The 16,127-nt window shown below is 34.9% G+C and overlaps 1 protein-coding gene across 1 annotated transcript in view; it reads left to right on the top strand.

The window, feature by feature from the left end:
* The window catches only part of RELCH (RAB11 binding and LisH domain, coiled-coil and HEAT repeat containing), a 120,992-nt gene that overhangs the window by 39,878 nt on the left and 64,987 nt on the right, over positions 1–16,127 (top strand). The window contains exons 6-10 of the mRNA XM_007457529.1: positions 710–913; positions 1,019–1,110; positions 1,720–2,013; positions 4,691–4,766; positions 6,988–7,083. Coding sequence (XP_007457591.1) covers positions 710–913; positions 1,019–1,110; positions 1,720–2,013; positions 4,691–4,766; positions 6,988–7,083 — 762 coding nt within the window. The remainder of the gene's footprint in view (positions 1–709; positions 914–1,018; positions 1,111–1,719; positions 2,014–4,690; positions 4,767–6,987; positions 7,084–16,127) is intronic.

The following is a 16,127-nucleotide window of genomic DNA, read 5'->3' as shown; positions in this document are numbered from 1 at the left end:
AAAAAGAGTCATGTACCACAGTGTTCATTGCAGCTCTATTTACAATAGCCAGGACATGGAAACAACCTAAGTGTCCATCAACAGCTGAATGGATAAAGAAAATGTGGCACATATATACAGTGGAATATTATTCAGCCATAAGAAGAAACAAAATTGAGTTAGTTGTAGTGAGGTGGATGGACCTAGAGTCTGTCATACAGAGTGAGGTAAGTCAGAACGAGAAAAACAAATACCGTATGCTAACACATATATATGGAATCTAAAAAAAAAAAAATGGTCATGAAGAATCCAGGGGCAAGGCGGGAATAAAGACGCAGACCTACTAGAGAATGGACTTGAGGATCCGGGGAGGGGGTAGGGTAAGCTGGGACAAAATGAGAGAGTGGCATGGACATATATACACTACCAAATGTAAAATAGATTGCTAGTGTGAAGCAGCTGCATAGCACAGGGAGATCAGCTCGGTGCTTTGTGACCACCTAGAGGGGTGGGATAGGGAGGGTGGGAGGGAGGGAGACACAAGAGGGAAGAGATATGGGGACATATGTATAGGTATAACTGATTCACTTTGTTATAAAGCAGAAACTGACACACCATTTTAAAGCAATTATACTCCAATAAAGATGTTATAAAAAAAGAAAAATTTCAAAAATACAAGATAAAACTGCCACATAGATTTTTTTATTATTATTATTTTTTTATCTTTTAGGATTTTGAACTATGGGATGATGTAGGATTAAACATTCCCAAACCTCCAGACTTATTGCAACTCTACCGAGATTTTGGAAATCATCAAGTGACTGGGAAAGATCTTGTGGATGTGGCCAGTGGTGTAGAAGAAGATGAATTAGAGGCTCTGACACCAATTTTAGGCAACCTTCCTCCAACCCTTGAAACTCCTGCTACTGTAGAGGTGAGAGATATTAACTAAGTAATCCAGTCCACAAAAAGTGTTTAAACTGCATAAAAGCATACTATGAGATCTTGAGTTTCTGTTTTTCTCTCATTTTGATTTTAGAACTCCTTGCTAGTAAAGAAATTAGAAGATAAAATTAGTTTATTAAATAGTGAGAAATGGTCGTTGATGGAACAAATCAGAAGACTTGAAAGGTTAGTACTTAATCATTATTTCTAAAAAACCTCTTAAAGTTTTTAAAGAAATTGACAGATTATATAAATATATAAAATAACATTTCAGTTGTAAGACATAATTTTTCATATCCTAATACTTCTGGAAAAAAGTCTTATAGTTGCTTATATACTTAAAGTGTCCTTTTTCCCAAAAAAAGTTGTCCCTATAATAATCATGTAATTGCATATGTCTTGGAACCAAGAAATAAGATATTTTTTATTTTCTCCAAGTTGTATCAGTAGTAATAAAATAGCTTTTCACATTAGTGTTGTACATATTTCCCATTCATTATTTCATTTAATTCTTAATTCTGTAGAATTTTCCCCATTTTTCAAATGAAGAAAGTTAAGTGCTAATCCAAAGCATAGTTTATAAAACCATTTTTATGCTTTATAAGAGTTTGTAGCTGCACTTCTAGGTATATGAAGCATCAGTGTATATGGTGCAGAAAAGATTAATAAGTTGCCAAACCACTTTCTATTAATATGTTATACTATTAAACCATTAAGCCCATTATGAGGTTTATGCTATTGCCAAAGTTTTAAAAAATACAGTTATTCTCTGATAATTTCTCTTTCTTTCTGCAGTGAAATGGACTTCCTCAAAAATGAACACTTTGCCAGCCCTGTAGTTTGTGACTCTGTTCAGCCTTCTTTGGATCAGTCTCCCCACAAGGACTCTGAAGACAGTGGACAGAATTCAGTTATAAATAGTTCAGGCATGGGAGAAAACAAGGATATCCATCTTTCAAAATCAGATGAAATTGATTCCACTATTCCTAAAGAGAATTTCCCACATTCTTTCCCCAGGAGAGAAAGAGAAGGAATGCCATCTTCTTCTCCATCAAATAAAAACACAGTCCATTTTGATAAACCCAATAGGTTAGTATGCATCCTGTGTTTTGAGATGCATCTTTCAGCTATTTAGAACATTGTCAAAATAGAAGAGTTTCAGTTCTTATTTTGCAGATCAGATGTATGAATTTTTATGTTTGGCATGAACTTAACACATAGCAAAGTCCATGTCACCAAGAAAAATCACAAGTAATTACTAAGTTGAATTGTATTAACAAGGAATAGACCATAAAGGAGATAGGTCCTATCTTAGCCAAGTACTTAAACCCATAAATAATATGTATGTTTTATGTGCTGTATTTTACCCAGTGCTTTTTACCTTTTCTGTATTCTACAGTCATTATCAGACTCAGTAGAAGGTTTTGGTACTGAATAGTTACCTGTACTAAAGAGGGGATTAGCTATTAATCTTAGGCCTTTTTCCTGTGTCTGCTTCCATTACTAATATTGTATTATTAATATTCTCTTAATTCATTTAGTTTTTATTGGATTGCAGTGATTGAACTCAGATGACAAAAGCACGGTCCCTTGCCCGTCATGATAATGTTTTCCAGTAGAGGAGACAAAATGTGTTTTAAATTATTTTACATTTTAATGTGAAAAATGTTAAGAAAGGAACATTTACTGAGTTCTTTTTTATATGTCAGGCACAGTTCTACACGCTTTACGTATACTAACTTAGTTAATCCTCACAAATTACCCTATGGTGCATTCTGAGCCACAAAGCCATGCTTCCTCCTCCTCCTATTAAATGCAGGAATATTATACCAAGTGTTGGGATGTAATAGGAAAGCATGACTAATTTGTTTTAGACTTAAAGGTACTCATTATTAGTGAGAAGTATTTGATTTTTTTTTCCCAAGCAAATCTTTCCACTCATGTGCCACAACTTTCTGTGTACCTGCTTAAGTGTGTGTGTGTGTGTGTGTGTGTGTGTGTGTGTGTGTGTGCGTGCGTGTATTTTTAGGTATTATGGGGGTTGAAATAGGCACAGCCCAATCCTCAAAGTGCATTTAATCTAATATGGTTAAGATACAGTCATAAAAATGATATTCAATAACAGTGGCATTCATAATAGTTCTTGGTGTTTAGGAGTACTTCCATATATCTCCTTTGATACACCAAAGCCACTCTCTGGAGAAAGATGACTGTTAAATTTCTTCAGCTAATTTTTTTAGCTCTTAACTATATGTCAGGCAGTCTTAATGAGGAGTATAATGATAACCAAACATATGGTCATCCCTTCAGTTACAAACCTTACAGTATGAGAGAGGCCGACAGACAATTATAAGTATGAAGAGTAGTAATATAAGAGAAGTTCACCTTGCTTTGGGAACACACAATCAGGGCACCTAACCTAGGCATCAGAGCAGGAAAGATTTCTGGGAAGAAGTATTATCTAACTTTAGACCTGATGACTAAGTAGTAGTTAACCAGACAAAGAAATAAGACGAAGTCTTCCTACTAAGAGAGAACAGCATGTGTGGGGAGAACACTGTGCACTTTGCAAGCTAAGAAGAATTTATTAAGGTTGAAGCAAAGAATGCAAGTGAGAAGAATGACAGGAGATGAAGTTGGAGAATTAAGCAAAGACTAAGTCATATAAGCCATGTTAACTCATTTTAGAGAGTTGGGGCGTGATGGCACCTAAGTTTTAGAAAGAGTTCTCTAGGGTAGAGGTAATTGGAGGGTAGCAAGACTGGAAGAAAGGAGACTAGTAGGATATCTGTTGGAAGAATCCAAGTAAGAAATGATTGAATTTCCTGTATTAGAAAGAAGTGGATAGATTTACAAGATAGAAAGTAAAAGATTGATTGGATTAGGAGATTAAAAGAAAGGGAAGAATAAAGGCTTTCTGGTTTAGGCAATTGGATGCATTATAGCTCCCTCCACTGAAAGAATATGGGAGGGAAAACATAATGAGCAAACAGGATTAAGCTTTGGCACACTAACTCCACAATGAGATGTTACTGGGGGCCACTTTGTGGTGTATACTAAATAACCTCTATTATGTAACTTTGGTGTTAGCCCTTTTCTTTGTAGATAGAGCACATAAAGTACAACTCATAGTTATAATATTATGAATACTATTATGTAGAGACCAGTGTTGTTTTAAAAATATGTTTTAACCTTTTTTATTGAACATAAATAGGCTAATATTTTCAATTACAAAAATACTTCCTTTGAGATATACCATGAATGTTGAACAAGCCTCTCCTTCATTTATCTTTAATTTTTAATTCTTTTATGTGGGTTTCTAACATTAAGGATTATCATTATCATTATATAGATCTGTAAAACTTCTCAGCAACATACCAGGTCAACCTTTGTATCCACTGTTTACCTTTCTGGGATCATAGAGAATTAGGGAAGAAAAAAAAATCCTCATTTCAGGTTTTACAAACACTTTCTGTGGTCATTGACCTGCCATACCACTTCAGGTTTAATCCACTAACATTTATAAGTCATTCATTCCCATAACATCAAGCTCTTTTAAGATCAGCGTCTATTGCTGATTTCTTTTCCCCAGTATAGTTTTCCACTGAAGTGACCTTTAAGTCTTTTGTGGCTGAGATATTCAGTTAACATTTATGGGGTAGGGTTCATGCAAGGATGGGAATTATAACCTGCAACTTACTTTCTCCTTAAATGCCAGTGGTAACTATTTGGTATTGTCCCATTTTCATTCAATATTTTCTTCTAGGAAGTTGTCTCCTGCTTTCCATCAAGCACTACTCTCTTTCTGTCGAATGTCAGCAGATAGTCGTTTAGGATCAGAGGTAAATTATACCAGATTCTTTTCAAACTTTCTTAAAACATTCAGTTTTTCTTCTTAGCATCTTACCCAAAAATAATTGTGATAAGACTCTATTTCAAGTACAAATCTAGTATTTAAAATAATGTTCTAAGAAATAGTTCCTAAAATTTTAAACTTTTAAGGAAAGTAGTTGATTATTTTTGTCTTTAGGTTAAAACTTTGTTTAGTATTAAAGTGGCCTTGTACAGTCTAGTTTTAATTTGTTATGTCTACCGACATATGGTTATATGCCTCTCTGTGGTATAATTCAGAAAACCAAATCAAGTGTACATATTGTTTATAATTTCAGTTATTTTTACTCTACTTTTAATTTCATTCGGATTGTCTTTTTCCCCCCCACCTTCATGCTTTATGCTTTATAGTCTAATAAGTGTGAACAAATATTGTGATTCCAGAAATAACTGATAAGTTCCTGCTTCAGGGTCAGGGTGAGGGTATTATTTCAGCAGTCAACGTGAAATTACATTAAAAAATACCTAACACACACTAAGCATTATGTTACATGTCATCTCATTTAATCTGCATTTTAATTTGCAAACTTACAAAGGAGGTAATATTAGTCTAATTTTCCAGATAAGGAAATTTTAGACAAGTCCCATAACTTTCCCAGTGTTAGACAGCTACCCAGGTCTATATGATTGTAAAGCCTAATTTCTAAGTATTTGCATTGGTATCAGGAGCTGAACAACCTACCTCTGCAAAGTGAATCTAAACTTAGGTTATTTAGATGAATAAATCAAAAGTATTATTTCCTTTTGATGCTGAACAAAAGCTGTAAACTCAAATGTCTACAAAGAAACCAGGCGGGTCTCATAATATGAAGCAAGAGGGTAATAATAAGGAGTGGTGGGTACTGTAGTAAATTCGAACTTACATCCTTTGCCTAAATCTTCCAGGTGATTGCTTCTGTGTGTGTGAGGGCCCAAGGATAGTGCCATTGCTAGACTATATATCACCTTTGTGCAAATTAAAATGGTACTCCTTACTTTTGGTGGATAAATACCTGGCGTGGCAAATGGGTGCCTGTTGGATGTCAGCCCCACTTACCATTTAGGCTGATTCTCTGTGCAAGGCATAGCTGATAACAGTCTTTTTCAAGAGAAGCTGGGCATCTGGATTTTTTTTTTTTTTTTGGTTGTCTGTAATTTTCTTTTTTTTTTTTTAACATCTTTATCGGAGTATAATTGCTTTACAATGGTGTGTTAGTTTCTGCTTTATAACAAAGTGTAACAAAGTGAATCAGCTATACATATATATCCCCATATCTCCTCCCTCTTGCGTCTCCCTCCCACCCTCCCTATCCCATCCCTCTAGGTGGTCACAAAGCACCAAGCTGATCTCCCTGTGCTATGCAGCTGCTTCCCACTAGCTATCTGTTTTACATTTGGTAGTGTATATATGTCCATGCCACTCTCTCACTTCGTCCCAGCTTACCCTTCCCCCTCCCTGTGTCCTCAAGTCCATTCTCTACATCTGCGTCTTTATTTCTGTCCTACCCCTAGGTTCAGATTGATTGTCTTTGATTTCAGAGTTTATTAGCTCTCAGATTTGTTTTCCTCAAGTCCTTTGTAATTGTTGTTGCAGGCTTATCTTCAGAGGCTTTTTTTCTTTTTTTCTCATATCTTTATACTCACTCCTCCCTTTCTAGCTGTCTTATGGTTGATTCCGCTTCACCTCTTTTGGGCTTCTGTCCCACAATGTCATTAAGAATATGAAAGAGCTAGAGGATGGTTTGGATGCAATCTGGCAATCCCCATTGTAAGACTGGGTCAGCCCCCTTGGACTTCCCTTGCATGCAGCTTCATTATACAAACTACTCTTACCTTAGGCAAAGCCTGTAGCTTTGTGGGCACCTTTTCCCCAAGAACAAAATTAAAAACCATTGAAGCTGCCCCAGTCCTGTGTTATCCCTGTTTGTTCCCAGAACTGAAGCCTTGTAAGCCTCCCTGTCTTCACCCTTGCTTCTTAACAGTGTTGTAAATCCATTTCTGGTCTATAAAAATGTTTATCCTGTTAGGGGTTACAGTTGTTCTTATTGTTTTTATCATCATCATCATAAATTGTAATTTTGGATGTGTGTTTGGAATAGAGGTGACAGGGTCCAAAACATAAACTTTAAGTACAATACCATCATGCACAGAAGTTCTCCAGTGTCATCATTTATTAATTCTTTGTTTTTTTAGGTGTCTCGGATTGCAGACAGTGAGAAAAGTGTTATGTTAATGCTGGGGCGCTGCCTGCCACACATTGTTCCTAATGTGCTGTTGGCAAAGAGAGAGGTGAGACACATAAAAGTATTTTCATTCCCCAGATCTCATCATGTGTCCATTTTTTGTCATTTTGAAGTTTAGTGTTATATTTTTATTTTGTTAAAGTCTATTACTTGCAATCATATTCTTACTTTTGTGCATGCATCTCTGCTCCTAGAGAATGGTTTTACACCTCTGTCAGGTGAGTTCAGTAAAACTGCATGGTATTCATGTTTTCCAATTTTGCTTAAAGCATCATTAGCTTTTGCAGCACCAACTATTACTGTAGGTCCATTTATGTGCCATGAACACTGTCTGTTTTTTACATTACCAGTTAACTAATTTATTTTATCTCTGCTCTTGATATATGCGTGATTTGTCTTCAGAAATAGACATGCTTTGTATTGAACATTCACAGGGACTAATAATGTAACTTTTCTTAAACGTAGTTACCTATTATTAATTTTAGTTTTATTGTATTTGTTTGGCAGTAATTACACTTGTCTTAGGATGATAGGATAGTTATAATATTGTCTACAATAACTTTTGAAAGTACCTTTTTTGTTTTTCTTGTAGCTCACCTGTTATTGACACATGCTTTAAATGTCCAAAATAGAGTAGCAAATTTATTTTAGTACACATTGCCTATGTTATAAGCCATAAATACTGTAGAAAGTTATTTTTGGAGTTATATTTAGCCAATAAAAGATTAATAAAAAGTTATCTGTAATCTCATTTAAATGACAGTGAATGATTTATTTGCAAACAAGTTTAATTATTTGAATTATTCAATTTATGAAATCAATTTTCAGTTCAGAAATTTTTTTTAATGGGTTAAGAATATTTTAGAATGTGTCATAAAAGTTTCTTTTGTTATCTTCTTAATATTTACCACCGGTTTTAATCATAATTCACGGGACCTACAGTATGATAGGTACACAATGCATTGGCAAAACCCATGTAGAGCTTATCCTTAATTATCTGTTTAGCACAAGAAATTTGTACTGATCCTCAAGAAAATGTATGTGTAGAGCTTAAAAAATTTTTATACCTATAGGTATTTTTAATTTAAAAAAGATAAACATGACTGTTTTCTTGCTGATGGTTTTATTTTACCTAATATTTAAAAATAGCTCTGAGACATTAATAAGTATGGAAATTTTTCTATGTCTTGAAGGATCAGTGTCCAATTTCAGATTGTTTTGCAGTTCTGCCTGGCAGAATGGCGTTTGAGCTTCTTTTCTTTTTTCAGCTTGTAACATAATCCATTGCAGTGCATTAATGTTTGCATCCCTTTTACTATGTTTCCTTAATATAATCTTTAAAATATCACAGAAACCTAATTGTTATGAGATGCAGTTTAAGCTTTTTTATTTTAATTTTCCCTTTTTTAATCATAAAAAACTACCACTAAAATCTGATTGTACTGCATGAAGTATTTATAAATTTGCATCATCAGTAATCAGATATATATATAAATATATATGTAAACATATTTATATATACACATATATTTTATTTGTGGTATGATCTTTACTTTTTGGCTGATTTTAAGGGTTTTATATTTAAAAATATTTATATACTTATAATTTCATGAAGAATTGATCATTTATCTTTCTTTACTTAATTATTTGTACTTTATTCTGTTTTACCAGAAGATTTACCATTTATTATATACCAAAGTTGTATTCCCTCAAAATTAAATTGGTAAATAGTGAAGTATACCTTGCCTTTCTTTGAAACTAATCCCAGGGCATAAAAGGTCAAAATTTTTATTTCATTTTATCCTTTGATATTGGATTACTTGTATTTAATATTTTACCCTAGTTCCTTATATCTATATTTTTAAAAAGGTCTTGTGATTGAAGGATTAATATTTTTATTTTTTCTTATTTCTCAAGTTTTATGTGTTCCCTTATCAGTATAAACGTTTTTATTGATATGTAAATACAATTAAAATGTCTCTTAGTAAACTGATTGATCATAGCAATATCCTAGGTAATTAAAAAAAAAAACATTAAAAACAGGTTTTAAGGTTTGAATAAATAATACATTTACATGGTTTAACATCTTTTAAATATAAAAAGATGTACAACAAAAACTTGTCTTCCCTTGTCCCTGAGCCACCGTCCTACATGCAATAAATTTTATTAGCTTCTAATGTATTCTTTCAAGTTCTTTGCCCATTTTTTAAGTGGATTGTTTGCCTTTAAATTGTAAGAGTTCTTACAATTCTGGATATTAAACCCTTACCTCATACATGATTTGCAAATATTTTCTCCCATCCTATAGGTTTTCTTTTCACATTGTTGATAATGTCCTTAGATGAACAAATGTTTTTCATTTTTATGAAATTGATCTATTTTTTTCTTTTGTTGCTTGAGTTTTTGGTATCAATCTAAGAATCCATTACCAAATCTGAAGTCAGAAAGATTTATTCCTGTGTTTTCTTCTAATAGTGTTATACCTTTAGCTCTTATATTTAGGTCATTGATCCATTTGGAGTTTGTTTTTTTTTTTTAATATATGGAGTGAGGCAGGAGTCCAAAACTTTATTCTTTTCATTTAGTTATCCAGATATCCCAGCACCATTTGTTGAACAGAAACTTGTTTCCCTAATGAATGGTCATGGCACCTTTGCCAAATATCAGTTCAATGTCGATGTTTGCATTCATTTCTATACTTTCAATTCTGTACCATTGGTCTTTGTGTTTATCTTTATGCCCGTTCCACTCTATTTTGATTACTGTAGCTTTATAGTAAGTTTTGAAATTGGGAAGAATGAGTCCTCCAGCTTTGTTTTCTTTTTCAATATCGTTTAGCCATTTAGGGCCCCTTTCAGTTCCATGTGAATTTGATGCTCAGTTTTGATTTCTGCCATAAAGGTCATTTGAATTTTGAAAGGGATTGCACTGAATCTGTAGATGACTTTGGGGAATATTGACATTCAAACAACGTTAAGTCTTGCCATTTATGAACTTTAGATTCTTTACAGTTATTTATGTCTTTAAGCAATGTTTTGTAGTTTTTCACTTCCATGTCAAAATTTATTTCTCAGTATTTTATTCTCATGGAAGCTGTTGTAAATGAAATTATTTCCTTAATATCCTTTTCAGGTTGTTCATTGCTGGTATATAGAAACAGAACTGACATTTGTATGTAGATCTTGTAACTTGAAACTTTGCTGAATTTGATTATTAGCTCTAGTAGTTTTTTGTGGATTCTATGAGAATTATATAGAATCATGTTATCTGCAAACAGAGATATTTTGCTTCTTTTGTTCCAATTTGGATAGCTTTTATTTCTTCCTCTTACTTAATTACTTTGGTTAGGACAGCCAATACAGTTTTTTTTTTTTAACATCTTTATTGGAGTATAATTGCTTTACAGTGGTGTGTCAGTTTCTGCTTTATAACAAAGTGAACCAGTTATACCTATACATATGTCCCCATATCTCTTCCCTCTTGTGTCTCCCTCCCTCCCTCCCTCCCCCCCTCCCTATCCCACCCCTCTAGGTGGTCACAAAGCACCAAGCTGATCTCCCTGTGCTATGCAGCTGCTTCCCACTAGCTATCTATTTTACGTTTGGTAGTGTATATATGTCCATGCCACTCTCTCACTTTGTCACAGCTTACCCTTCCCCATCCCCATATCCTCAAGTCCATTCTCTAGTAGGTCTGTGTCTTTATTCACGCCTTGCCCCTAGGTTCTTCATGACCTTTTTTTTTTTTCCTTAGATTCCATATATATGTGTTAGCATACAGTATTTGTTTTTCTTTTTCTGACTTACTTCACTCTGTATGACAGACTCTAGGTCCATCCACCTCACTACAAATAACTCAATTTCGTTTCTTTTTATGGCTGAGTAATATTCCATTGTATATATGTGCCACATCTTCTTTATCCATTCATCTGTTGATATATACTTAGGTTGCTTCCATATCCTGGCTATTGTAAATAAAGCTGCAATGAATATTTTGGTACATGACTCTTTATGAATTATGGTATTCTCAGGGTATATGCCCAGTAGTGGGATTGCTGGGTCGTATGGTAGTTCTATTTTTAGTTTTTTAAGGAACCTCCATACTGTTCTCCATAGTGGCTGTATCAATTTACATTCCCACCAACAGTGCAAGAGGGTTCCCTTTTCTCCACACCTTCTCCAGCATTTATTGTTTGTAGATTTTTTGATGATGGCCATTCTGACTGGTGTGAGATGATATCTCATTGTAGTTTTGATTTGCATTTCTCTAATGCTTAATAATGTTGAGCATCCTTTCATGTGTTTGTTGGCAATCTGTATATCTTCTTTGGAGAAATGTCTATTTAGATCTTCTGCCCATTTTTGGATTGGATTGTTTGTTTTTTTGATATTGAAGTGCACGAGCTGTTTGTAAATTTTGGAGATTAATCCTTTGTCAGTTGCTTCATTTGCAGATATTTTCTCCCATTCTGAGGGCTGTCTTTTCATCTTGTTTATGGTTTCCTTTGCTGTACAAAAGCTTTGAAGTTTCATTAGGTCCCATTTGTTTATTTTTGTTTTCATTTCCATTTCTCTAGGAGGTGGGTCAAAAATGATCTTGCTGTGATTTATGTCATTGAGTGTTCCGCCTATGTTTTCCACTAAGAGTTTGATAGTGTCTGGCATTACATTTAGGTCTTTAATCCATTTTGAGTTTATTTTTGTGTATGGTGTTAGGGAGTGTTCTAATTTCATTCTTTTACATGTAGCTGTCCAGGTTTCCCAGCACCACTTACTGAAGAGACTATCTTTTCTCCATTGTATATTCTTGCCTCCTTTATCAAAGGTAAGGTGACCATAGGTACATGGGTTTATCTCTGGGCTTTCTGTCCTGTTCCATTGATCTATATTTCTGTTTTTGTGCCAGTACCATACTTTCTTGATTACTGTAGCTTTGTAGTATAGTCTGAAGTCAGGGAGCCTGATTCCTCCAGCTCCGTTTTTCTTTCTCAAGATTACTTTGGCTATTCGGGGTCTTTATGTTTCCATACAAATTGTGAAACTTTTCATTCTAGTTCTGTGAAAAATGCCAGTGGTAGTTTGATAGGGATTGCATTGAATCTGTAGATTGCTTTGGGTATTAGAGTCATTTTCACAGTGTTGATTCTTCCAATCCAAGAACATGGTATATGTCTCCATCTATTTGTATCATCTTTAATTTCTTACATCAGAGTCTTATAATTTTCTGCATACAGGTCTTTTTTCTCCTTAGGTAGGTTATTCCTAGATACTTTATTCTTTTTGCTGCAGTGGTAAATGGGAGTGTTTTCTTAATTTCACTTTCAGATTTTTCATCATTAGTGTATAGGAATGCTAGAGATTTCTGTGTATTAATTTTGTATCCTACTACTTTACCAAATTCATTGATTAGCTCTAGTAGTTTTCTGGTAGCATCTTTAGGATTCTCTATGTATAGTATCATGTCATCTGCAAACAGTGACAGCTTTACTTCTTCTTTTCCAATTTGGATTCCTTTTATTTCCTTTTCTTCTCTGATTGTTGTGGCTAAAACTTCCAAAACTATGTTGAACAATAGTGCTGTGAGTGGGCAACCTTGTCTTGTTCGTGATCTTAGTGGAAAGGGTTTCAGTTTTTCACCATTGAGGATGATGTTGGCTGTGGGTTTGTCATATATGGCCTTTTTTATGTTCAGGTAAGTTCTCTCTGTGCCTACTTTCTGGAGAGTTTTTATCATAAATGGGTATTGAATTTTGTTGAAAGTTTTCTCTGCATTTATTGAGATGATCATATGGTTTTTCCCCTTCAATTTGTTAATATGGTGTATCACATTGATTGATTTGCGTATATTGAAGAATCCTTGCATATCTGGGATAAATCCCACTTGATCACGGTGTATGATCCTTTTAATGTGCTGCTGGGTTTTGTTTGCTAGTATTTTGTTGAGAATTTTTGCATCTATGTTCATCAGTGATATTGGCCTGTAGTTTTCTTTCTTTGGAACATCTTTTCTGGTGTTGGTATCAGGGTGATGGTGGCCTAGTAGAATGAATTTGGGAGTGTTCCTCCATCTGCTATATTTTGCAAGAGTTTGAGAAGGATAGATGTTAGGTCTTCTCTAAATGTTTGATAGAATTCGCCTGTGAAGCCATCTGGTCCTGGGCTTTTGTTTGTTGGAAGATTTTTAATCACAGTTTCAATTTCAGTGCTTCTGATTGTTCTGTTCATATTTTCTATTTCTTCCTGATTCAGTCTTGGCAGGTTGTACATTTCTAAGAATTTGTCCTTTTTTTCCAGGTTGTCCATATAGTTGCTTGTAGTAATCTCTCATGATCCTTGTGCATATAGTTGCTTGTAGTAATCTCTCATGATCCTTTGTATTTCTGCAGTGTCAGTTGTTCCTCCTCCTTTTTCATTTCTAATTCTATTGATATGAGTAGTCTCCCTATTTTTCTTGATGAGTCTGACTAATGGTTTATGAATTTTGTTTATCTTCCCAAAGAACCAGCTTTTAGTTTTATTGATCTTTGCTATGGTTTCCTTCATTTCTTTTTCATTTATTTCTGATCTGGTCTTTATGATTTCTTTCCTTCTGCTAACTTTGCGGTTTTTTTGTTCTTCTTTCTCTAATTCCTTTAGGTGTAAGGTTAGGTTGTTTACTTGATATGTTTCTTGTTTCTTAAGGAAGGATTGTATTGCTATAGACTTCCCTCTTAGAACTACTTTTTCTGCATCCCTTAGGTTTTGGGTCGTCATGTTTTCATTGTCATTTGTTTCTAGGTATTTTTTGATTTCCTCTTTGATTTCTTTGGTGATCTATTGATTATTAAGTAATGTATTGTTTAGCCTCCATGTGTTTGTATTTTTTAACAGATATTTTCCTGTAATTGATATCTAGTCTCATAGCGTTGTGGTCGGAAAAGATACTTGATACGATTTCAATTTTCTTAAATTTACCAAGGCTTGATTTGTGACCCAAGATATGATCTATCCTGCAGAATGTTCCATGAGCACTTGAGAAGAATGTGTATTCTTCTGTTTTTGGGTGGAATGTCCTATATTTATCAATTAAGTCCATCTTGTTTAATGTATCATTTGAAGCCTGTGTTTCCTTATTTATTTTCATTTTGGATGATCTGTCCATTGGTGAAAGTGGGGTGTTAAAGTCCCCTACTATGATTGTGTTACTGTCAATTTCCCCTTTTATGGCTGTTAGTATTTGCCTTATATATTGAGGTGCTCCTATGTTGGGTGCATAAATATTTACAATTGTTATATCTACTTCTTTGGTCGATCCCTTGATCATTATATACTGTCCTTCTTTGTCACTTGTAATAGTCTTTATTTTAAAGTCTATTTTGTCTGATATGAGAATTGCTACTCCAGCTTCTTTTGATTTCCATTTGCATGGAATATCTTTTTCCATCCCCTCACTTTCAGTCTGTATGTGTCCCTAGGTCTGAAGTGGGTCTCTTGTAGACAACATATATACGGGTCTTGTTTTTGTATCCTTTCAGCCAGTCTATGGATTTTGGTTGGAGCATTTAATCCTTTTACATTTAAGGTAATTATTGATATGTATGTTCCTATTATCATTTTCGTAATTGTTTTGGGTTTGTTATGGTAGGTCTTTTCCTTCTCTTGTGTTTCCTGCCTAGAGAAGTTCCTTTAGCATTTGTTGTAAAGCTGGTTTGGTGGTGCTGAATTCTCTTAGCTTATGCTTGTCTGTAAAGGTTTTAATTTCTCTGTCAAATCTGAATGAGATCCTTGCTGGGTAGAGTAATCTTGGTTGTAGGTTTTTCTCCTTCATCACTTTAAATATGTCCTGTCATTCCCTTCTGGCTTGCAGAGTTTCTGCTTAAAGATCAGCAGTTAACCTTATGGGGATTCCCTTGTGTGTTATTTGTTGTTTTTGCCTTGCTGCTTTTAATATTTTTTCTTTGTATTTAATTTTTGATAGTTTGATTAATATGTGTCTTGGTGTGTTTCTCCTTGGATTTATCCTGTATGGGACTTTCTGTGCTTCCTGGACTTGATTAACTATTTTCTTTCCCATATTAGGGAAGTTTTCAACTATAATCTCTTCAAGTATTTTCTCAGTCCCTTTCTTTTTCTCTTCTTCTTCTGGGACCCCTGAAATTTGAATGTTGGTGTGTTTAATGTTGTCCCAGAGGTCTCTGACACTGTCCTCAATTCTTTTCATTCTTTTTTTCTTTATTCTACTCTGCAGTAGTTATTCCCACTACTTTATCTTCCATGTCACTTATCCATTCTTCTGCTTCAGTTATTCTGCTATTGATCCCTTCTAAAGAATTTTTAATTTCATTTATTGTGTTGTTCATCACTGTTTGTTTGCTCCTTAGGTCTTCTAGGTCCTTGTTAAATGTTTCTTGAATTTTTCCATTCTATTTCCAAGATTTTGGATCATCTTCACTATCATTATTCTGAATTCTCTTTCAGGTTGACTGCCTATTTCCTCTTCATTTGTTAGGTCTGGTGGGTTTTTGCCTTGCTCCTTCATCTGCTGTTTGTTTCTCTGTCTTCTCATTGTGCTTAACTTACTGTGTTTGGGGTCTCCTTTTGCAGGCTGCAGGTTCGTAGTTCCCATTGTTTTTGGTGTCTGCCCCCAGTGGCTAAGGTTTGTTCAGTGGGTTATGTAGGCTTCCTGGTGGAGGGGACTGGTGCCTGTGTTCTGGTGGATGAGGCTGGATCTTGTCTTTCTGGTTAGCAGGTCCCCGTCTGGTGGTGTGTTTTGGGGTGTCTGTGGCCTTATGATTTTAGGCAGCCTCTCTGCTAATGGATGGGGTTGTGTTCCTGTCTTGCTAGTTGTTTTGCATAGGGTGTCCAGCACTGTAGCTTGCTGGTCGTTGAGTGAAGCTGGGTCTTGGCGTTGAGATGGAGATCTCTTGGAGATTTTCACCATTTGATATTACGAGGAGCTGGGAGGTCTCTTGTGGACCAGTATCCTGAACTTGGCTGTCCCACCTCAGAGGCACAGCCCTGACGCCTGGCTGGAGCACCAAGAGCCTTTCATCCACATGTCTGCTAGTGTTGGAGGCTCTCCTGCAGAGGTGGGGGGTGGCTGTGGCTCACC

The sequence above is a fragment of the Lipotes vexillifer genome, unplaced genomic scaffold (genome assembly GCF_000442215.2).
Source record: "Lipotes vexillifer unplaced genomic scaffold, Lipotes_vexillifer_v1.1 scaffold125, whole genome shotgun sequence".
In the NCBI taxonomy this organism is placed as follows: domain Eukaryota; kingdom Metazoa; phylum Chordata; class Mammalia; order Artiodactyla; family Lipotidae; genus Lipotes; species Lipotes vexillifer.
Note: the sequence above shows the minus strand (reverse complement) of the source record. Positions and strands in the feature narration are given on the sequence as shown.